Source organism: Xenopus laevis, chromosome 2S (assembly GCF_017654675.1).
Source record: "Xenopus laevis strain J_2021 chromosome 2S, Xenopus_laevis_v10.1, whole genome shotgun sequence".
Taxonomy (NCBI): Eukaryota; Metazoa; Chordata; class Amphibia; order Anura; family Pipidae; genus Xenopus; species Xenopus laevis.
In genome coordinates this window covers 156,318,072-156,341,757 of record NC_054374.1, presented here as the reverse complement: position 1 = coordinate 156,341,757, position 23,686 = coordinate 156,318,072, and the positions used below count along the sequence as shown (strand labels likewise).

Here is a 23,686-nt window from a genome sequence, read left to right as displayed (position 1 = left end):
GTTTATATAAATAAGCTGCTGTGTAGTCATGGGGACAGCCATTCAAGCACAGGATACACAGTAGATAACAGATAAGTACTACTATAGTTTATATAAACAAGCTGCTGTGTAGCCATGGGGGCAGCGATTTGAGCACAGGATACACAGTAGATAACAGATAAGTACTACTATAGTTTATATAAACAAGCTGCTGTGTAGCCATGGGAGCAGCCATTCAAGCACAGGATACACAGTAGATAACAGATAAGTACTACTATAGTTTATATAAACAAGCTGCTGTGTAGTCATGGGGGCAGCCATTCAAGCACAGGATACACAGTAGATAACAGATAAATTCTGAAGAATCCCATTGTATGCTACAAAGTTTATCTATTATCTGATGTGTATCTTGTGCCTTTTCTCCTTTTTCAGCTTTGAATGACTGCCCCCATGGCTACACAGTATTAACATTGCCCCTCCTCTATGCCTAAGGCATAGAGGCGGGGCAAGCAATATTTGATTGACAGCTGGGATTTTTAAATGAGTTTACAGCTATGAACGCTTCAATAATAAAAACAATTTGGATTACATGTTTAATTTGAAAAGGACTTTTATTATATTATTATTTATTATTAACATGTATTTATATAGCGCCAACATATTGCGTAGCACTGTAAAGTAAATGTGATTATACAACTAAATCACATGAATTATATACATAGAACATATGGAGTTACATGCTTCACAATCAATACTGGTACAAAAGGTGAGGAAGGCCCTATTCAAAAGAGCTTACACTCTAAAGGGAAGGGAGTAATACACAAGATGTGGGAGTGGGCAAGATTGAATTAAGTGGCTGAGAAATGTGGTACTGTATGTGGTGTTGCGTTTGGTAGTTAAGCAGAGTGAGGGTAGGCTTCTCGAAAGAAGTGCGTTTTAAGAGATTTCTTGAAAGCAGAAAGGTTGGGAGAAAGTCGAACAGACCATGGGAGAGAGTTCCAGAGGAGGGGCGAAGCCCTTGCAAAGTCTTGAATGCGAGCATGTGAGGAGGTAATGAGAGAAGAGTTGAGTAGCAGGTCAGTAGAGGAGCGTAGTAAGCGGTTGGGTGAGTATATAGAGATGAGTTCAGAGATGTAGGGTGAGGCAGAGTTATGAAGTACTTTGAATGTCAGGGTCATTAATTTGAATTTGATTCTGAAAGGTAACGGAAGCCAGTGCAGGGATTGACAGAATGGCGAGGCAGAGGAGGAGCGGTTGCTGAGGTGTATGAGCCTCGCAGCAGTGTTCATTATGGACTGGAGAGGTGACAGTCTCTGGAGGGGAAGGCCAATTAAAAGAGAGTTACAGTAGTCTAGACGCGATATGACGAGAGAGTGAATAAGAATTTTGGCAGCATCTTGGGTGATAAATGATCGTATTTTGGATATGTTCCTTAGGTGGAAGTGATGACATGATTTAATAAGTGACTGGAAATGAGGAGTGAATGACAGGGCAGAGTCTAGGATGGATACTTCCGGGATGTTACTGGTTTTAGTTGGAGGAAAGAGAACCATTTCCGTTTTAGAGAGGTTTAATTTAAGGTAGCGTTGCAACATCCAGGTAGAGATAGCGGAAAGGCAGAAGGAGACGCGAGTTAGGAGTTCTGGGTTGAGATCACGAGATGAGAGATAGATCTGAGTATCGTCAGCATAGAGGTGGTAGTGGAAACCATACGAGTTGATTAATTTGCAGAGGGAGGAAGTATAGAGGGAGAATAGTAAGGGGCCCAGGACACAGCCGTGAGGAATCCCAACAGAAAGAGGTAGGGGAGAAGATGCTACTCTGTTGTAGGAGACACTGAAGGAACGATTGGTGATGTAAGAAGAGAACCAGGACAGGACTGTGTCACGAAGGCCAAGCGAATGGAGGGACTGGAGGAGGAGAAGGTGATCTACAGTGTCAAATGCAGCTGAGAGATCAAGCAGTGTTAGTAGTGAGAAATGATTGTTGGCTTTAGCGGTTAAAAGGTCATTAGTTAGTCGGGTCAGGGCAGTTTCAGGGGAGTGTTGTGGCTTAAAACCAGATTGTAGGGGGTCCAGCAGGTTATTGTCAGAGAGGAATGAGGTAAGTCGGTTGTAGACTAGGCGCTCAAGTAGTTTAGAGATGAAAGGTAGCAGAGAGATAGGTCAGAGGTTGTCAAGATTGGAGGGATCAAGAGAGGGTTTTTTCAGAATGGGGGTGACAAGAGCATGTTTTAGTTGAGAAGGAAACAGTCCAGTTGAGAGCGAAAGATTAAATAGGTGAGTTAAGGCTTTGATTAGACAAGGATTGGTATTGCGGAGAAGTTTTGAGGGAATTGGATCAAGAGGGCAGGTGGTAAGGTGAGAAGAGGCCAAAATTATATTATACAGCTTTTTATGTGTGGGTGGCAGGTCCACTTAAGAGTAACAAGGCCTCACTTTAATTAGCTCAGTATGCCCGTTACCATCCAATAACATTATACATTTTAAAGACATTCTAATTAGGGATGAACCGAATCCACTATTTGGGATTAAGCCGAATCCCCGAATCCTTGGTGAAAGATTCGGCCGAATACCGAACCGAATCCAAATCATAATTTGCATCCCGAATTCTACACAGCCAAATGACTAATTCCGATTAGAAGACGGACGGTTCCATCTTAATATTCGGGAAGGGGTTGTGAGCTGTGAAGTTGTGGAATTCTCCCCTCTGGGCATCCCATTCCCATTTAAGTGAAAAGGGGGGGTTTGGGTGATTTCCCTCCTTTCTGGCAGACATTGACCTAAAATGTAATGTAATTCTTTGTATATAATTCTCCTCTCATTCCCATGCAAATGTGCTGCGGAAGCCAAGCTAAACCTGTTTCTCACCTTGTGATGTCATCACTTCACTCAGGTACAAGGCTGTTTCCTAACAAGACTTAGCAAGCGGAGCTTCATTAGTATAGTGGTTAGTACTGCTGCCCCTCTGGGACAGTGACCAGGGTTCGAATCCCTGATGGAGCAGCTGGTGTGTCTTTTTTATTATTATTTATCTCTTCGTTATTTTCAGGGTTCTCGTTTAATCCTGGCCACTCTGTGTCAATTACTAATGGGTTAGCCCCTCATCTTGCTCCATACACAATGACCTACACCTAATAAGTTTTAAATAATTCCCTCACCTGGATGCAAATGTCTTTTTTGCTTTTGTCAATCCAGCACAATAGGTTTTGTTGCTCTGGAGGAAGCAAGGGACGCACTGACTGTGTAATAGCTAGGTCTGGTGATAGATGTAGGCTTCACTTACTTCATGCATGAAAGGCTTTTCCTGAATTAGAGGAACCAAGAGTAGAAATATGTTTTATCTTTTAGGAATTTTCCATAATCTGCACGTACCATTTACAGTCTGCATCACTACAAGCCTACCACTAGGGGTCAGTGAGTATGAGCAGCTGGCATTCTGCAGCTCAGTAATATGAGTTCACCAAAGGTGACTTGGTGATTTATGCCATTAGGGACTTTGGTGAGTGGCAGGATAAAAGCCTTTAATTATTGAGGATCATAGCAGCCTACTGTGTCAATACAAACAATGGAATCAATCTCTAGCCAGTCAAGGCTGGCAGCTACTTATCTCCCTATTAGGGTTGCCACCCGGCCGGTATTTTACCGGCCTAGCCAGTAAAACACCTGCCGGAGCCGGTATTACAAATTTACCGGCAATGTAGCTGCCGGTAATTTGTAATACCCTTTACAAAAACCCTTGTCCGCCAGTAAAAACGTTCTGCGATGTGGCCCCGGCCCTTTTGCGGCGCTACCCTATGGCTCCGCCCCTTTTTACATCGCTGGCCACCGGCTCCGCCCCCTTTTGCATCACAGTCCCCCCCTTTATTACCCGCCCCCACCACTGTCCGGTATTTTTTTTTTTTTTTAAAAGTTGGCAACACTACTCCCTATGTGACACAGGCATATATCTGACCTAATATTCCAAATCATTTTATTGAATTTTTCAGTAAACAATGACACAGTTAATGCCAAAGGAGCACAAGGAAAGACTGATACATATTCAAAAATAAAACATAATGAAAAGTACATAATCTTTCATTCTCTAGATTATACAAACAATTAAGAAACAAAACTTGAATTCGATAAATAACAGAAATTGACTCAGTGGAAATAACATTGACATGTACGATTTGCTCCTTGTAGGAGCCTAAATAAAGACATTTTTAAACTTAGACTTTCTCTTATGATTAACTTTCCTCCAAAATATGGTTGATAATTTTATTGATTTTCTCCCTTTCTCTTCAGTCCATATTATTTGTATGTTATATGTTCCAAGTGTTTTAAGTTCCAAAGCTGTCCTCAAATTGAATTGCTTCTTGGAGACGTAAATTATGCAAATTGTCTAGAACAACCAAAAAACAAAATTGCTTTTGATGTTGCTGCTGATAAAATGAATAGAACTTTTCTAAAAGTTACTTGTTGAATTCACAAATGGACTTAAGCTGGCCATAGATGTAAAGATTTTTAAAAGATCTTTTCGTTATCGTAAGACCGCGATTATCTTGAAAGGATCGTTTAAATGTACGTTTTGTCCATCAACTAAAAAAGACAATTTCAAGCGATATTGCAAGGAAAACTGCCTGCTCGGCCTGCAAACATAGATAGAAAACACTGAAACCGATGAAATATTGTTAAACTGGCCAATCAAGTTTCTGACAGATGTCGGACCAAAAATCGTAAGATGCACGATCGTTCGATTCCTACTAACTTCACAATAATTTGACAGATTGGTCGGATTGCACTGAAATCAATCGTTCACCAACGAAAGATCTTTGCGTCTATGGGAACCTTTAGAATCCTCCAAAACACTCAACAAGGCAATGGATGGAGACAAATGAAATTTTTTTGAAAAACATTAGAGAGAGAGACCTCCATTATTTTTCAGGTAATGAAATAGTTTAACATCGAAAGCTTTACAATTTGGGCACCAAGAAGTAGATTTGGTATCTGATTTTTTAGAAAGATTTTTGTAGCATAAGTTAATTAATCTAAAATGTTGATCCCTCCAGTTTTACAACAAAATTAATGTTTAATAATTAATATCAAAGGTTTTAATATATATATATAGATGGGACAATATTATATGATATTATATACATGCTAGAATTCTTTACCCTTGTGAAACCACAAAATCTGAGATATAGAACCATTTCTCTTCAAATTTGAGTTAGAAATTATATTTTAATGAATTTGGTATAGAGTGTGACTACATATCCCTGTAGGACTCCTGGACTGGAGTTTTATATCTAGATAGAAATAATGATTGGCTTCTGGACCCCTTCCATTTAAAATGTTCTAGACAACTTATTGTATGAAAGTAGTTTATCCATATCCAGATAAATAAATATCTCTTATTTGGAAAACACTTTTCCTAAAATTTTTCCAACATTTAAATATTTTAGTAGTTTAGTAAATACAATGGGTTAGAGACAGGGAGAAAACTTACTTATGCTGTTGGATAAGTGTTTCCATGTAAAGAGCGTATTTGTGTAGAAGGTTACCTTTAACTTCAGTCTGTATATCCTTCCAACATGTGAACTTGAAATAATATTGTCGCCAGAATCTAGATGTAACGCACTGGTCAGTCTGGAACCTTAAAGGCAGCTGGTACTCTCAGTTGCACAAGGGATCCCCTGCGGATTCCGGAGTTTACAAACGCCCTTTAGGGGCTTTCTGCTAATTTCACTTACCCCATTGAACTAAGCCCTAATGGGTCCAGAGGCAGGGCAAATTGGGGTTGTGTACACTGGAGAAGAGGCGCTTAAGGGGTGATATGCAGGACCGGAACTAGGGGTAGGCAGAGTAGGCAAGTGCCTAGGGCGCAAAGCTGGGAGGGCGCCAGGCACGTACCTCCTCTGTCGCCTACCCCAAGTCCGGTTCCCTTCTCTTGCCGACTTTTCTCGCAAATTCGCACGCGAGCGCAAATGCGTGCATGCGCACGCACACACTATACAGGCGCCGCGAGTGCCGGGCCTGCCTAGGGCGCCTGCCCATCATGGCCCGGCACTGGTGATATGATAATTATGTATAATTATAAAGAGAATCATATAATAATCTCTCTAATGCTTTATTTACCAGTAGGTCCTTCCAGTAGATACAAGGGCACCCATTCTGAAAGAAAGTTCCATCTTAATATTCGGGTTTGTTACAGTGAAAGCTGTGAAGTTGTGGAATTCTCCCCCTGGGCAAATTAAAGGGGTGGGTTTGGGCATGTAATTCTTTGTATTTACTTCTCATGCAAATGTGCTGTGGAAGCCAAGCTAAACCTGTTTCTCACCTTGTGATGTCATCACTTCACTCAGGTACAAGGACATTTCCTGACAAGATTTAGCAAGCGGAGCTTCATTAGTATAGTGGTTAGTACTGCTGCCCCTCTGGGACAGTGACCAGGGTTTGAATCCCTGATGGAGCAGCTGGTGTGTTTTTTTTTTATGTTGTTGTTATTTATCTCCTGCGGATACGGTACTTTATTATAATACACAAGTTAGTAATGTGACAGAAATGACATCACTAAGCTCTGATTATAACTAATGACATCACTGAGCACTGTTTAGAAGGATAATTTACTGTAATATTCATGGATCTTGTGTGTTATATGGTGGTATTGTATTCATGTTGCAAGTGATAACTGAAAAGTTATCATATAATATAAAAATATATTAAAATAAGTATGATAACTGAAATATGAAATAAGGACATGATTATCACTTTCAATACAATTAAAACTGTCTTTTAAAAAAATAGATATATATATTTTACTGAATTTTTCAATAACCGCCGCAATCATTGCAAAATGTGTACAAGCAAAGACTGATACATATCCAATAATGAAAAGATGAAAATAAAGAAATACATATTCTTACTTTCTTTAGATTATATATAAAATAAAGAAACAAAAGCTTAATATAAAGCAAGAAATAAACATAAAACAACCAATATAAGGAACAACGGAAATCAATTCAGAAGAAATAGCATTAGAATCTAGGAACTGTCCCTTATTGGAGCCTAAATTAAAATAATATTAAACCAAGACTTTCTCTTCTAATTGCCTCTACTTCAAAACATATTTTGTTTATTGCTGTCATGAAACCTAATTACTTCTTGTGATCTGGAATAACTTCTAAACTTGGCCCTTCTGTTTTCATCCTAAAATGGAAAATTGCTTTCCTTGATGCAGCTAACAAAATTAAAAGAGAATTTTTTTATTCTATTAAAAGTGAATCCTTCAAAAAACCCAACAAGGCAACAAAGGGCAATAAGTTTAAATTTGTTTGACATAATTCTCAAGTTAACTCCAAACCTCCATTATTTGCAGGCAAGACCAAATAAAATGAAATAGGTTAACATCTAAAGCTTTTCATTTTGGGCACCACAAAGAAGATACAGGGGGGATATTTATCAAGCTCTGACTTTATCTCAGTATTTATAACATAAAAATACGAGCAACTCCAAATTCCCGAATGGACCTTAAAAAAAATAGGTTCAGGCAAACTTCGGACCTTTGTCTGAAAAGTCAGAAGTTTTCGGACTTTTCCGCACAAACCACAAATTTTTGTGGTACTTGGACTTTTTAGCTAAAAATCAACTGACAGCAGCACAGACACTGGGACCTTCCCCATTGACTAATACAGGACTCCGTGAGCTTTCAGATGCTGGGTTTTCGGTTTCAGAATTTTCATACTATCAGACTTAATACATCCTGAAAAATTCGGATTATATTTTTAAGGTCCGAAAAATCTGAATTGTTTGGATTTCGGGTAATGGGAGCTAAATAAAATAACCCCTTAGTAATTAATCTAAAATGCTGATCCCTCCAGTTCTCCAACAAAATTAAACTATTGAAAGTTTTTATAGATTCAAATAAAGTAGATGGGACAATATTTTTTCCGCATAATGATGACCATTTGTTGTAAGTCTTAACATCACTCTCCCCTTGTGAAGCCCTCCACAAAATCTGAGATATAAAACCAATTCTCTTATATTTGAGAGAACGTGGTATAAAGCATGATTATTTGCAAAAAAAGAGTCTCCCTGTTAGAAGTGAATTGAAGCTTTCTATCTGCATAATCATAAATTGGTTTATGAAAGCCTTCAAGTTTAAATTTTCCAGAAAACATATCTCATGAAAATAGTTTTATCCATAGCTAAAAATGGCAAAGGTTAAATCTTTTAGGCACACTATGCTATTTGGGGAGATTAGTTGCCCAGCGACAAATCGCCTCTTCTTCGGACGACTAATCTCCCCGCAATGCCTTCCCCCCAGCTAGAATCTAAATCGCCGACGGGGTGGCACTTGGAGCGATTTGTTTTCCAAAGTCGCCCTAAATTTCCTCGTGAGGCCACTTCGGGGCGATTTCAGGAAAACTAAGCTCTCCGAGTGCCATCCCGCCGGCGACTTACATTCTAGCCAGTGGAAAGGCTTTGCGTGGAGAATAGTCGCCGAAGAAATGGCGATTTGTCGATGGGCGACTAATCTCACCCAAATAGCATTGTGTGTCTCTACCATAAATCCAATACGCTAGAGACTGAGAAAAAAGGAGACAACTTGAAGTGACATTTATGTTGTTATAATAAGTGTTTCCAACTTAAGAGCATTTCTCTGTATAAATGATTACCTTTAACTTCAATTGGTATATCTTTCCAGGTTTTGTATAAACACAAGATAATATTGTCCCCAGATTCTAGTCTAATCTCAGTATTGGGATTAGAACATTTGCATTGACCATCCAACCAGGTCCGGACTGAGAATTAAAATAGGCCCTGCCATTTCAGGTACAAAGAGGCCCAAACATCTCCCACCAGCCCACTAAATACTGACTTTCTATGGCACTTTATAGCAGCCCCTCTGGCATTAGCCAGTCCAGGCCTCTATCCAACCATTCCATTAAATGTCTACTCTAGATAGAGCAGAAAAAGTCAATCAAGACAACAATATCTTTGCATTTTTTTCCGTTCCACAAGTAATATGTCAAATTTTTATAGGCGTGGTGGCACTCGGGGAGTTTAGTCGCAAAGTGATAAATCTTTGCTACTGCGGGTGACTAATCTCAATCAAATGCCTTACCACCAAAAAGAATGTGAATCGCCAGTGGGATGGCATGCGCTTTGCTTCGTTTTCTAAAATCGCCCTAAGTTGCTTGTGAGGCAACTTTGGAAAACCGAAGCAATGCTCATGCTATCCCACCTGCAATTCACATTCTTGCTGGTGCGAAGGCATTTCGGGGAGATTAGTCTTCTGCAGTAGCAAATATTTATCTCTTGGCGACTGATTTCTGCATGTGCCACCACCCTAAGGGTAAGGTCACACTGGGCGTTTAATCGCATCGTCTTTGTGGCGACCAATCTCCCTGAACGCCTTCCCTCACTCTTGCGCTGTCTAAAATGAAAAATCGCTGGTGCTAAGCACACACGGCGTTTCGTTTTCCAAAGTCGCCCGAAGTTTCCTCGTGAGGCAACTAACTCAATCAGTGCATTCCACAACCTCACTGTCCTGACTGTGAAGAACCTCCTTCGTTGCTTCAAATTAAATTTCTTTTCCTCTAGTCTGAAGGGGAGGCCTCTGGTACGGTGATCCACTTTATGGGTAAAAAGGTCCCCTGCTATTTGTCTATAATGTCCTCTAATGTACTTGTAATGTGTAATAATGTCCCCTCGCAGGCGCCTTTTTTCCAGAGAAAACAACCCCAACCTTGACAGTCTCCCCTCATAATTTAAGTCTTCCCTCCCTCTAACCAATTTAGTTGCACTTAGTCTCTGCACTCTCTCCAGCTCATTTATATCCCTCTTAAGGACTGGAGTCCAAAACTGCCCCCCATACTCCAGATGAGGCCTCACCAGGGACCTATAAAGAGGCATAATTATGTTTTCACGCCTTGAGTTAATGTCTTTTTTTATGCAAAAACTTTATTTGCTTTAGTAGCCACAGAATGACACTGCCCAGAATTAGACAACTTGTTATCTACAAAAACCCCAAGATCCTTCTCATTTAAGTAAACTCCCAACACATTGCCATTTAGTGTATAACTTGCATTTATATTATTTTTGCCAAAGTGCATAACCTGCATTTATCAACATTGAACCTCATTTTCCAGTTTACTGCCCAGTTTCCCAACTTAGACAAATCACTCTGCAAAGTGGCAGCACCCTGCATGGAACCTATAGTTCTGCACAATTTAGTATCATCAGCAAAAATAGAAACAGAACTTTCAATGCCCATCTCCAGGTCATTAATAAACAAGTGGAAAAGCAAGGGACCTAGTACAGAGCCCTGCGTTACTCCACTAACAACACTGGTCCAATTAGAAAATGTTCCATTTACCACCACTCTTTGTAGTCTATCTTTTAGCCAGTTCTCTATCCAGGTACAAATACTATGTTCCAGGCCAACATTCCCTAATTTAACCAATAACCTTCTGTGTGGCACTGTATCAAATGCTTTAGCAAAGTCTAAGTAAATCACATCCACTGCCATCCCAGAATCAAGGTCCCTGCTTACCTTCTCATAAAAAGAAATTAAGTTAGTCTGGCAAGATCTATTACACATAAAACCATGTTGGCACACACTCATAGTATTATGATTTGCTATGAAGTCCAGTATCTTATCCTTTATTAACCCTTCAAAAAGCTTTCCTACCACTGACGTCAGACTAACTGGCCTATAGTTTTGAGGCTGAGAACAGGATCCTTTTTTGAATAGAGGCACCACATTAGCAATTCTCCCCCCAGGCATCAAGTGAAAGGGGTGGGTTTTGGTGATTTCCCTCCTTTCTGGCAGCCATTGACCTAAAATGCATGTAATTCTTTGTATATGATTCTCCTCTCATTCCCATGTAAATGTGCTGCGGAAGCCAAACTAAACCTGTTTCTCAACTTGTGATGTCATCACTTCACTCAGGTACAAGGCTGTTTCCTAACAAGACTTGGCAAGCGGAGCTTCATTAGTATAGTGGTTAGTACTGCTGCCCCTCTGGGACAGTTACCAGGGTTCGAATCCCTGATGGAGCAGCTGGTGTGTCTTTTTTTTTAACTTCGAGTGAATAGGCTGTATTCGATTAAATTCGATTAGAAGTATTTAGAAAAAAAAACTTTGATTCCACCAAATGACTCCAAATAGGTTCTAGGAGGCTAAAACAGCAATTCGGCAGGTTATAGATGACGAATAGTCGACGTTGAATTTTTAAAGAGACAGTACATGATATACGAACTCCGAATTCCCGAATAGACCTTAAAAAAAAATAGGTTCAGGCAAACTTCGGACCTTTGTCCGAAAAGTCAGAAGTTTTCGGACTGTTCCGCAAAAACCAAAAATTTTTCGTGGTATTTGGACTTTTAAGCCAAAAATCAACTGACAGCAGCACAGACACTGGGACCTTCCCCGTTGACTAATACAGGACTCCGTGAGCATTCAGATGCCGGGTTTTCGGTTTCAGAGTTTTCATACCATCGGACTTTAAAAAATCCTGAAAAATTCGGATTATTTTTTTAAGGTCCGAAAAATCCGAATTTTCCGAATTTTCTGCAGAATGATGACCATTTGTTATAAGTCTTAACATCACTCTCCCCTTGTGAAGCCCTCCACAAAATCTGAGATATAAAACCAATTCTCTTAGATGTTATATTTGAGAGAACTTGGTATAAAGCATGATTATTTGCAAAAAAAGAGTCTCCCTTTTAGAAGTGAATTGAAGCTTTCTATCTGCATAATCATAAATTGGTTTATGAAAGCCTTCAAGTTTGAATTTTCCAGAAAACATATCTCATGAAAATAGTTTTATCCATAGCTAAAAATTGCAAAGGTTAAATCTTTTAGGCACACTATGCTATTTGGGGAGATTAGTTGCCCAGCGACAAATCGCCTCTTCTTCGGACAACTAATCTCCCCGCAATGCCTTCCCCCCAGCTAGAATCTAAATCGCCGACGGGATGGCACTTGGAGCGATTTGTTTTCCAAAGTCGCCCTAAATTTCCTCGTGAGGCCACCTCGGGGCGATTTCAGGAAAACTAAGCTCTCCAAGTGCCATCCCGCCGGCGACTTACATTCTAGCCAGTGGGAAGGCTTTGCGTGGAGATTAGTCGCCGAAGAAATGGCGATTTGTCGATGGGCGACTAATCTCACCCAAATAGCATTGTGTGTCTCTACCATAAATCCAATACGCTAGAGACTGAGAAAAAGGAGACAACTTGAAGTGACATTTATGTTGTTATAATAAAGCTGGCCATAGACGCAACGATCTTGGGTGACGTACGACGATCGTTCAGATTACGATCGTTCGTACAAATGCTACGACCTACTACTAACCTAAAGATTTTCATCGTTGGATTTAAGTTGAAGAACTGACAAATCGTATGATGTTCTGGTCATTATTTGTCAAACATAAATCGTCCGACATCAGTAGTGACATGTGTTGCTGACGCTCACGGAAATGACGTTCGCGGAAATGACGTCTTTTCTAAATGGAAACTAGGTATTCAAACGAACGATCGCGCTAGGCATACAAACGACCGTGCCCCAACCGTTCGTCTGCACGAAGCCTCACTACCTTCTATATTTCAAGCCAAAATGAGTCCAGGATTTATGAATGGCAGGAAAAGAGCAGCATTAGCAATCGCTTTGGCAACAGCACTCTCAGAAAAGAAGAAAAAGAGAAACCGTTCATGCTGGAGTAAGCAGTGGCTTTTAAAGCGTGAGACTTTGTCTCATATGGGACTTCTACGGGAGTTGCAAGCTCACAACCCTGATGATTTTAAAAATTATCTGAGGATGTCTGAAACATGCTTCAGATCCCTGCTTCAGCTGGTCAGCCCACTAATTCAGAAGCAAGATACTGTTATGAGAAAATCTATCTCGCCAGAACAAAGGCTTATTGCGACTCTGAGGTTTTTGGCTACCGGAAGATAACTTGAAGATCTCAAATTTTCTACAGGAATTTCGGCTCAATATTTAGGGAATATTATTCCAGAGACATGTGATGCCATTGTCACAGCCCTCAAAACAGAGTATTTAAAGGTAATATTGAATCCCAGAGTAAAACACAGTCCAATAAATGTATAATGGCTAGTTTAAAAGGTACTGTTTTAACAATATATATTTTTTTGTTTTTCCACAGTTTCCTGAGACTTCTGAAGAGTGGCAAGCAATTGCTCAACAGTTCTGCGATTATTGGAACTTCCCGAACTGTGGTGGTGCAATAGATGGGAAATACGTCCGCATTAACCCACCACCAAATTCGGGGTCATATTTTTACAATTACAAAGGATATTTTAGTATTGTATTACTTGCAATTGTCAATGCAAACTATGAATTTATAATGGTTGACATTGGAAAGAACGGGAGACTATCCGATGGTGGAGTTATTGAGCAGACTGTATTTAATCGCAAACTTAAGACTTAAGAGCAAAGAATTACATTTGCCAACAAACCAGGAGACCAAGGAAGGACTAAATTTTGCATTTGTTGCTGATGAGGCCTTTGCACTGCATGAAAATCTTCTGAAACCTTTCCCTCAAAAGATGTTAACACCCGAGAGAAAATTTTTTAATTATAGGCTGTCACGTGCAAGGCAAGTAGTTGAAAACGCTTTTGGAATACTGGCAAATCGTTTTCGCATCTTTCACACCTCCATAAATTTATGCCCTGACAAAATAGACATTATAGTTCTTTCCTGTTGTGTTCTGCATAATTTTCTGAGAAAGAACAACCACAGTTCCTATGCCCCTGTCAGCATGGTGGATCATGAGGATGTTCAGACTGGGACCATTGTACCTGCTGAATGGCGAAATGAGAGCAACATGCTCAGGCCCGGATTTAGGGAAAGGCCCCCTAGGCCCGGGCCTAGGGCGGCAAGATGTTAGGGGCGGCAAGAACAGGGTCGGAATGGCCCCGCCATTGGCAGGCCCCAGACCATATAATTACAATAAGCAGCCTTTATTTATTTTTTTCTCTTGCAGCGTTTTTTTGTTTTTACAATTTTTTTTAAAAAAATACCGGCTCCCTCCCCCTGTCCGATCCACTCACAGTGACACGCGCACACTCATCCCCCTCCACACACCCACCGAAATGACAGGTGATCCGTGATCGCACATTGGTGGTTCAGTGAGGTGGGCGCCTTTAAACTCTTTGTTCTGCGATCGGTTTCTTCCCCTGGCTCAGGCTTGTGCTGCGTGCGTGACGTCTGTCTCTGTTATCTTGTGAGAGAGATAGACACATGAAGGGGCGCAAGCAAGCAGGCTCCTACCACAAATCTGAGCACAAAGAAGGAAAGAAAAGCAAAGTATAAATTATGGCTGTCCGCCCACTAAACCACCAATGCTTCACTGAAGATAGCAGGACCAAAACTTGGAGGGGGGGGTGAAAGTTTGGAGACTCTAGGAGAATAAGGAGAGCAAAGGACAAACTGGAGAGAATGCCATGTAAGTAGCAGGACAGAAAAAATTGTGAAATAGAAAGAGAGAGATGTGCACATAGAAAAGTAATGATGTATAAAATAAAAAAGAAAATGCTAAGAAAGGAAAATATAATAGGCTTGCCTCACTCATGTATTATAAGGGATAATGTCTGCTGAGAAATAGGAACTACAAAGATTATGCTGCTGCCAAGATTTGACTTTTTTATTTTATAATAAATATTTAACTGATGCTGCGGCTGCCCACTGGAGCACAATTGACAAACTTATCAAAACAAGGGACACATCTCTCTCTGCATCTATGTATAAAAAGGTGTCTATATATAGAGAATATATATAGATATATCTCAAACAAGCCTAACTGCTAGTTGATCCATCTGATCCACTTTTGCATAAATGTCCTGATTCGAAAAAGATTCACATCCAGAAAATGTGCGCGGGGGGGGGGGCGGCACAGTAGCTGGGCCTAGGGGGGCAAGGAGGGTAAATCCGGCCCTGAACATGCTTCTACAGCGGCAAGGGTCACAATCCAGAAACACATCAGCTGATGCTAAAACCAACCGAGAAAATTATGTACAGTATTTTAATGGGGTTGGCAAAGTAGACTGGCAATACCGGATGGTTTAAATTTTCATCTTTTACCTTTTGCAATTATTGTATACTGCGTAATACAGTCATTGCATAACTTTGTACAAAATAAATAAATACATTTTTTGTAAGAACATTTATTGTATTTTGTTTTGTATAAAAGAGCAATAAGTACAATACACCAATTTAAATTACTATAATATACTATATATTATATAAATATAATAAAAAAACAAGCAAACAAGTGCAAACTGTCCAAAACAAAAAGTGCAGCACAATATTTCACACTATATATAGATAAAATGGAAGGATGTGTGTGTGTAAACAAATTTAGATTTTTTTTTAGCAATAAATAAGTACTATAAAAACAAGCAAACAGGTTCAATCGGGAAAAAAAATGTCCAAAACTAAAGTGCGCAGTTAACTCCAAAAGCTTTCAAAGATATCCAAAAGCTTACAAAGGTGCATACCTATTATTCTCTTCAGATTCTAGGTAATGAAGGTCATTGGGTATCGGGGAAGGGCTGGAAAAAGAAAGATGTCTAGCAGCTGGTGAAGGGGTAGAGGAACATGGCTGAGGGAATGATTGGTTTGTCGGAGGAGGGTATTGTGGATAGTGGTTCCAGTATGTATGTGGTAACATTGGTGGCGTATTGCTGGATATTACGGTACTTTCCGAAAGTTTATTTTGTAGGCCTTTATGAAGCAAATCAGTAATTAATAATTCGCAGTGCAGCCTTTGTTCTTCATGCATCCTCCGTAATTTTGCAGCTACAGTAAACCCAAATGCATCAAGTTCATCATCAGCCTTTGCAAGTATGGCTGATGCTTCATTAAAAATTTTACTTTTTGCATCATCCTGCTGTGGTTTTCTTTTCTTTGCTTTTGGTACTGTGCGCTGTGCTGGCTGTGATGCTTGTGTTTGCTGAACATTCTCAGAGTTCACGGTCTGTAGGAATGAAATGTAGTATGGTTATAAAGGATATAAGAAAATGGGAAACGAACAAACGTAACCTTCCAATGTGTTTTTGCATATTTACCTGTGATACTTGGTCTTCTGAAGGAATTTCTTCACATGTCTGTGCATTTTCCTGTGTTGGTTCAAGTGCTGTACCCATGACAGTGATAGAGCTTTGTGGTATCTCCTGGTCCACCGTAAAGTAGAGGAGGTCGTAATACCATAGTCTTAGGGTATATATATCATCGGCAGAGGCACCAGACTTTTTGGATGACTGCACTTTGTTAAATTCTTTTCTAAAAACAGTCCTTTTGTTCGATATTTTATTTTTTACAAAGTCGACATTTGCTGCAGGATTGATTCTCTTGCATAGTTGCACCAGTGTCTCATATGCTTCTGTTCTTTTGTGCCGGTTTGAATATTCCGCCACCTTTATTTTCCACAAGCATGGCAAAGACTGATAAAGATCAATGAATTCTCTCAAAAATTCAGGATGCATAAACTTTTCAGCAGCCATCTAAAAAAAAATGTATATATATATATATATAAGTAATCAAACAAATTATTAGAAATTAAATAGACAGTGGTATTGGAAAAAAAGCAAAACACAGCCACGGCATTATTTATAGTCGCACGAACGTTCGGCGGGAAGCCGAACGTTCGGTCCCAGTTACTGTGAACGTATATATGTGCAAACCATCCTGCAAAGAAACTAGTATAGAGCTTTACAAACTATTTTACAGTTTTACGAACTATTTTACAGGTTTACGAATGCATTCTGATGTACTTACAATGTATTTTGAAAGTGCGTTTACGAGAGGGAACGTTCGTGTGCCGATCGTTCGTGTTTGTGCGTGTTTGTACCACCACTTCCGGAATATCTCGTGGTGCTACGTCATTTCCGCTGACGTCACAACGGTCACGTGACATCGTTTGCTGGCGCCAATTTGCAGTCTTCTTTTGGACATGGAGCAAGACAGAAGGAGGGCTACAGCTATGACCCGTGCTGAGATGGTCTACATGGTGCAGATCCTGGAGAAACATGATTACGATGGCAGAAAAGCGGTATATCAGCATGCTAATACCAGGAAAGATGGCATACTCTCCAAAATTGTTGAAGGCTTGAACAGTAGATTTCGAGTGCTGCGAACTAAAGACCAACTCAGAAAGCGATGGTCAGACCTGAAACTGAGGGAGAGAGAACAACTCAATATTATTCACAGAATAATAAAGAAAAGTAAGTAAAAGTTTAACAAAAAGTGTGGTAGTTAGTTTTTGTTATGGTGTGAACGAAGAGTCGTGCGGGCAGCAGACGTTCGTTCGTTATGACGCATCTACGTTTTCATATCTGATTATCATTCTGTTTTTATATTTAGAACAAATCAAGAAAGCAAGAGCTCTTGCCAAAAGAAACCGAAGACAACCAAGTGAGGATTCTGCTATAGACCTCACAGACAGCACAGCAGACGCCCCAGCAGAAGTGGCTGAAGTGGCACAGGTGACAGAGGGCTTTTTGGGTGGAAATCAGGAGGATATTACAGAAGAGCCTCACAGCTCCTCGCAAGACACCCTGCCAATTTCAGGTTTGTACATAGTGCAGTGTAGGTGCAATTTTTTTTTTTTTAATACCTAATTTTATTAATTAATTATTGTATCTTTTATTGTAGATGTTGAAGTTGCAGTTAGTACACCACATAAAAAAATGTTGAAAAAAACCCATTACCAGACCAAACTGAGGAGCTGCATTGAGAGCTTACAGTGTGCGAAGGAAGCCATACTATTACTTCAAGAGCAAATCACTGGTTTGATTGAAGAAATGGAGAATGACACAGAATAATTTTTTTATGTATTCTTTAAATGTGTTCAGAAACGTGTTCAAAATGTCTTGTTTTATCCTAAATAATTGGTTGTTTGTAATGTAGAGCAAAATATCTGCATACAGTGTGTGTTGCCTCCCAGTTGCTCATGCAGAGCCTGCAGCATTTGGTTCCATGGGCCACATTTGCTGGACACAGTGCCCAGCATTTTTCTAATATTCCAATATCCTCATTTTTCTAATATCTAATAATATTTCTAATATCCCAATATCCTCATATGTCTTGTGAAATCTCTCAAGTGTGTGTTGCCTCCCATTTAATCATGCAGAGCCTGCAGCATTTGGTTCCATGGGCCATTTTTGATATATATGTGTGATATATTCATGAAACAAAACACATGTAATGTGAGAGTATGAGAAATAAAAGGGGTTTTTTTGTTTAAATTTGTTTTGAGTTTCAGGTATGTTTCAGCATTTTATAACCAGCTATAGTAAAAGTTATGTAGTAAAATATTTGGGGGGGAGGGAGAGAGAAAGGTGGTTCACACGAACGTTCGTTGCGAACGTTCCTATATGTTCAACCTACGACTGTCTCTACGTACTTCCGTCAGTGGCCATGGATATTGTCGTGCACTTCCGTCAGAGGTTTCGTGGATATCATCAGATTATCAATACACTGCGAGATACGATCGGCAGCCGACAGAAATTTTTTAACCTGTACGATCGACCAAACGACCGATTGGCATAGTACGACAAATGTCGGAGCACCCCACATACGATCCGAAATTCGTACGATAGTCGTACGAATCCTCGATTCGTACGACCGGGTCGTTGCGTCTATGGCCAGCTTAAGTGTTTCCAACTTAAGAACATTTCTCTGTATAAATGATTACTTTTAACTTTAATTGGTATATCTTTCCAGCTTTTGTGTTAACACAAGATAATATTGTCCCCAGATTCTAGTCTAATCTCAGTATTGGGATTATAACATTTGCATTTACCATCCAACCAGGTCCGGACTGAGAATTAAAATAGGCCCTGCCAATTCAGGTACAAAGAGGCCCAAACATCTCCCACCAGCCCACTAAATACTGACTTTCTATGACACCTTATAGCAGCCCCTCTGGCATTTGCCAGTCCAGGCCTCTATCCAACCATTCCATTAAATGTCTACTTTAGATAGAGCAGAAAAAGTCAATCAAGAAACAATATCTTTGCATTTTTTTCCGTTAAACAACAAAAAGTGAATCTGTGAAGTTGTGAAATTCTCCCCCCAGGCATCAAGTGAAAGGGGTGGGTTTGGGTGATTTCCCTCCTTTCTGGCAGCCATTGACCTAAAATGTAATGTAATGTAATTCTTTGTATATAATTCTCCTCTCATTCCCATGTAAATGTGCTGCGGAAGCCAAGCTAAACCTGTTTCTCACCTTGTGATGTCATCACTTGACTCAGGTACAAGGCTGTTTCCTAACAGGACTTAGCAAGCGGAGCTTCATTAGTATAGTGGTTAGTACTGCTGCCCCTCTGGGACAGTGACCAGGGTTCGAATCCCTGATGGAGCAGCTGGTGTGTCTTTTATATTATTATTCTTCATCTCCTTACTATTACAAATTTTGTAACTTCGAGTGAATAGGCTGTATTCGATCAAATTCGATTAGAAGTATTTTTAAAAAAAAACTTTGATTCCAACAAATCACTCCAAATAGGTTATAGGAGGCTAAAACAGCAATTCGGCAGGTTATAGATGGCGAATAGTCGAAGTTGAAGAGACAGTACATGATATTCGAATTTTCACTGGTTAATCTACACTAAAATTAGCTTGAAATTCGAATTTAAAAATTAAAATTTTCAATTCGACCCTTGATAAATATGCCCTTTCTTATTTCCTTACAAGATAGGAGGCCAAAACCATTCACAGAGGCTCAGGCCTAAGGCGGCAAAATTTTAGGTGGTGGCATCCCACCCAGCCGCATCCCTATAGATCACTGGGGACACAAAGCTGGTCAATGCTTCGGCGCATGCGTTCACTCTCAGGGGGATGTGTCTGAAGGCGGATAGAGGAAAATCTGGCCCTGGGTAGATGATGGAGGCTTTCGATTTCAGGGGGGGGTTTAGTTCTCCTTCAAGTCTCTTCTTGCTATATATGAAGGATGCACCATATCCAGTATTTGGTTCTGGATTCGGCCAAATCCTTCTGCCTGGGAGAACCAAATCCGACTCCAAATTTGCATATGCAAATTATTGGTGGTAGGGAAATCACATGACTTTTTGTCACAAAACAAGTAAGTAAAAATTGTTTTCCCCTTCCCACCAGTTCGGTATCCGGCCGAATCTTTCGCGAAGGATTTGGGGGTTCGGCCAAATCAAAAATAGTGGATTCGGTGCATCCCTACTATATATATATACACTTATCTATCTTTCTCTCAATTTCTGGTCTTTCATGTCATATAGAAATGAGAAATGCCCTGGTGTAGAGCCAAATAATTGGGCACACTGATACCCGGTCCCACTGGGAGTTATATTAGTACCCTGCTGAGCCACTCAAGCTCTGAATAATTTAACTTACCCCATTGAACTTAGCCCTAATGGGTCCAGAGGCAGGGCAAATTGGGGTTGTGTACACTGGAGAAGAGGCGCTTAAGGGGTGATATGATAACTATGTATAAATATATAAGGGGATCATATAATAATCTCTCTAATGATTTATTTACCAGTAGGTCTTTCCATCTGACACAAGGTCACCCATTCCGATTAGAAGAAAGGAGGTTCTGTTGAAATATTCAAAAAGTGAATCTGTGAAGTTGTGAAATTCTCCCCCCAGGCATCAAGTGAAAGGGGTGGGTTTTGGTGATTTCCCTCCTTTCTGGCAGCCATTGACCTAAAATGTAATGTAATGTAATTCTTTGTATATAATTCTCCTCTCATTCCCATGTAAATGTGCTGCGGAAGCCAAGCTAAACCTGTTTCTCACCTTGTGATGTCATCACTTGACTCAGGTACAAGGCTGTTTCCTAACAAGATTTAGCAAGCGAAGCTTCATTAGTATAGTGGTTAGTACTGCTGCCCCTCTGGGACAGTTAACAGGGTTCGAATCCCTGATGGAGCAGCTGGTGTGTCTTTTATATTATTATTGTTCATCTCCTTACTATTACAATTTTTTTTTTAACTTCGAGTGAATAGGCTGTATTCGATTAAATTCGATTAGAAGTATTTAGAAAAAAAAACTTTGATTCCACCAAATGACTCCAAATAGGTTCTAGGAGGCTAAAACAGCAATTCGGCAGGTTATAGATGGCGAATAGTCGACGTTGAATTTTTAAAGAGACAGTACATGATATACGAACTCCGAATTCCCGAATAGACCTTAAAAAAAAAATAGGTTCAGGCAAACTTCGGACCTTTGTCCGAAAAGTCAGAAGTTCCGCAAAAACCAAAAATTTTTCGTGGTATTTGGACTTTTAAGCCAAAAATTAACTGACAGCAGCACAGACACTGGGACCTTCCCTGTTGACTAATACAGGACTCCGTGAGCATTCAGATGCCGGGTTTTCGGTTTCAGAGTTTTCATACCATCGGAAAAATTTGTATTATTTTTTTTAAGGTCCGAAAAATCCGAATTTTCCGAATTTTCTGCAGAATGATGACCATTTGTTATAAGTCTTAACATCACTCTCCCCTTGTGAAGCCCTCCACAAAATCTGAGATATAAAACCAATTCTCTTAGATGTTATATTTGAGAGAACTTGGTATAAAGCATGATTATTTGCAAAAAAAGAGTCTCCCTGTTAGAAGTGAATTGAAGCTTTCTATCTGCATAATCATAAATTGGTTTATGAAAGCCTTCAAGTTTGAATTTTCCAGAAAACATATCTCATGAAAATAGTTTTATCCATAGCTAAAAATTGCAAAGGTTAAATCTTTTAGGCACACTATGCTATTTGGGGAGATTAGTTGCCCAGCGACAAATCGCCTCTTCTTCGGACAACAAATCTCCCCGCAATGCCTTCCCCCCAGCTAGAATCTAAATTGCCGACGGGATGGCACTTGGAGCGATTTGTTTTCCAAAGTCGCCCTAAATTTCCTCGTGAGGCCACCTCGGGGCGATTTCAGGGAAACTAAGCGCTCCGAGTGACATCCCGCCGGCGACTTACATTCTAGCCAGTGGGAAGGCTTTGCGTGGAGATTAGTCGCCGAAGAAATGGCGATTTGTCGATGGGCGACTAATCTCACCCAAATAGCATTGTGTGTCTCTACCATAAATCCAATACGCTAGAGACTGAGAAAAAAGGAGACAACTTGAAGTGACATTTATGTTGTTATAATAAGTGTTTCCAACTTAACAGCATTTCTCTGTATAAAGGATTACCTTTAACTTTAATTGGTATATCTTTCCAGGTTTTGTATAAACACAAGATAATATTGTCCCCAGATTCTAGTCTAATCTCAGTATTGGGATTATAACATTTGCATTGACCATCCAACCAGGTCCGGACTGAGAATTTAAATAGGCCCTGCCATTTCAGGTACAAAGAGGCCCAAACATCTCCCACCAGCCCACTAAATACTGACTTTCTATGGCACTTTATAGCAGCCCCTCTGGCATTTGCCAGTCCAGGCCTTCTTTCCAACCATTCCATTAAATGTCTACTCTAGATAGAGCAGAAAAAGTCAATCAAGACAACAATATCTTTGCATTTTTTTCCGTTCCACAAGAAATATGTCAAATTTTTATAGAGGTGGTGGCACAAGGGGAGTTTAGTCACAAAGTGATAAATCTTTGCTACTGCGGGTGACTAATCTCAACCAAATGCCTCCCCACCAAAAAGAATGTGAATCGCCGTTTGGATGGCATGCGCTTTGCTTCGTTTTCTGAAATCGCCCTAAGTTTCCTTGTGAGGCAACTTTGGAAAACCGAAGCAATGCTCATGCTATCCCACCTGCAATTCACATTCTTGCTGGTGGGAAGGCATTTCGGGGAGATTAGTCTTCCGCAGTAGCAAATATTTATCTCTTGGCGACTGATTTCTGTATGTGCCACCACCCTAAGGGTAAGGTCACACTGGGCATTTTGGGGAGATTTAGTCGCCTGGTGACTAATCTCCTCGAATGCCTTCCCTCACTCTTGCACTGGCTAAAATGAAAAATCACCGGCGCTAAGCACATGCGGCAATCCGTTTTCCGAAGTCGCCCGAAGTTTCCTCGTGAGGCAACCAACTCAATCAGTGTATTCCACAACCTCACTGTCCTCACTGTGAAGAACCCCCTACGTTGTTTCAAATCAAAGTTCTTTTCTTCTAGTCTGAAGGGGAGGCCTCTGGTACGTGATCCACTTTATGGGTAAAAAGGGTCCCCTGCTATTTGTCTATAATGTCCTCTAATGTACTTGTAAAGTCTAATCATGTCCCCTCGCAAGCGCCTTTTTTCCAGAGAAAACAACCCCAACCTTGACAGTCTCCCCTCATAATTTAAGTCTTCCCTCCCTCTAACCAATTTAGTTGCACTGGGGGGCAAATTCACTAAGATGCGAAGTTGCGCCAGGCGTACTCACCGCACTTCGCCAGGCCTAGTTTCGCCAGCGCTCCGCAAATTCACTAAAATCCGAAGTTGCGCTCAGGGGTAGCGTAAGGTTGCGAAGTTGTGCTAGCGTTGATTCGCTATGTAAAGCGAAGTTACGCTAGCGAAGGCTAATTTGCATACGGTGCGAAATTCAAATTTCAATGGAGGAACACGTATCTGCACTACAAATGCCTAGAAAACCTTCAAATCAGCAAATAAAATTTTTATTTTGCCCTACACATGTGCCCACTGTCTAGGTAAGTTGCCATGAGTCAGGAAATGTAGGGGGGAGGAAGGGGAGCCCCAAAAAAATTTCGATCTTTTTCAGCCTATCACCCATCATGTA

At 40.3% G+C, this 23,686-nt stretch overlaps 1 protein-coding gene across 1 annotated transcript; it reads left to right on the top strand.

Annotated features, from left to right (window-relative positions):
• The first annotated feature begins 16,840 nt into the window (after nt 1–16,840).
• On the top strand, nt 16,841–17,959 carry LOC121400368. Its single transcript, XM_041583281.1, has 3 exons — nt 16,841–17,205; nt 17,345–17,551; nt 17,636–17,959. Exons 1-3 carry the CDS (start codon nt 16,935–16,937, stop codon nt 17,803–17,805), a joined length of 648 nt encoding a protein of 215 aa, XP_041439215.1. The 5' UTR covers nt 16,841–16,934; the 3' UTR covers nt 17,806–17,959.
• Nucleotides 17,960–23,686: the final 5,727 nt, after the last annotated feature.

Excerpts from the sequence above, each read along its gene's own strand:
- LOC121400368 (XM_041583281.1), top strand. The coding sequence starts at position 16,935 with ATGGAGCAAGACAGAAGGAGGGCTACAGCTATGACCCGTGCTGAGATG. Across the intron at positions 17,206-17,344 it reads TCACAGAATAATAAAGAAAA|AACAAATCAAGAAAGCAAGA; the intron begins GTAAGTAAAAGT and ends TTTTATATTTAG. Across the intron at positions 17,552-17,635 it reads AGACACCCTGCCAATTTCAG|ATGTTGAAGTTGCAGTTAGT; the intron begins GTTTGTACATAG and ends CTTTTATTGTAG.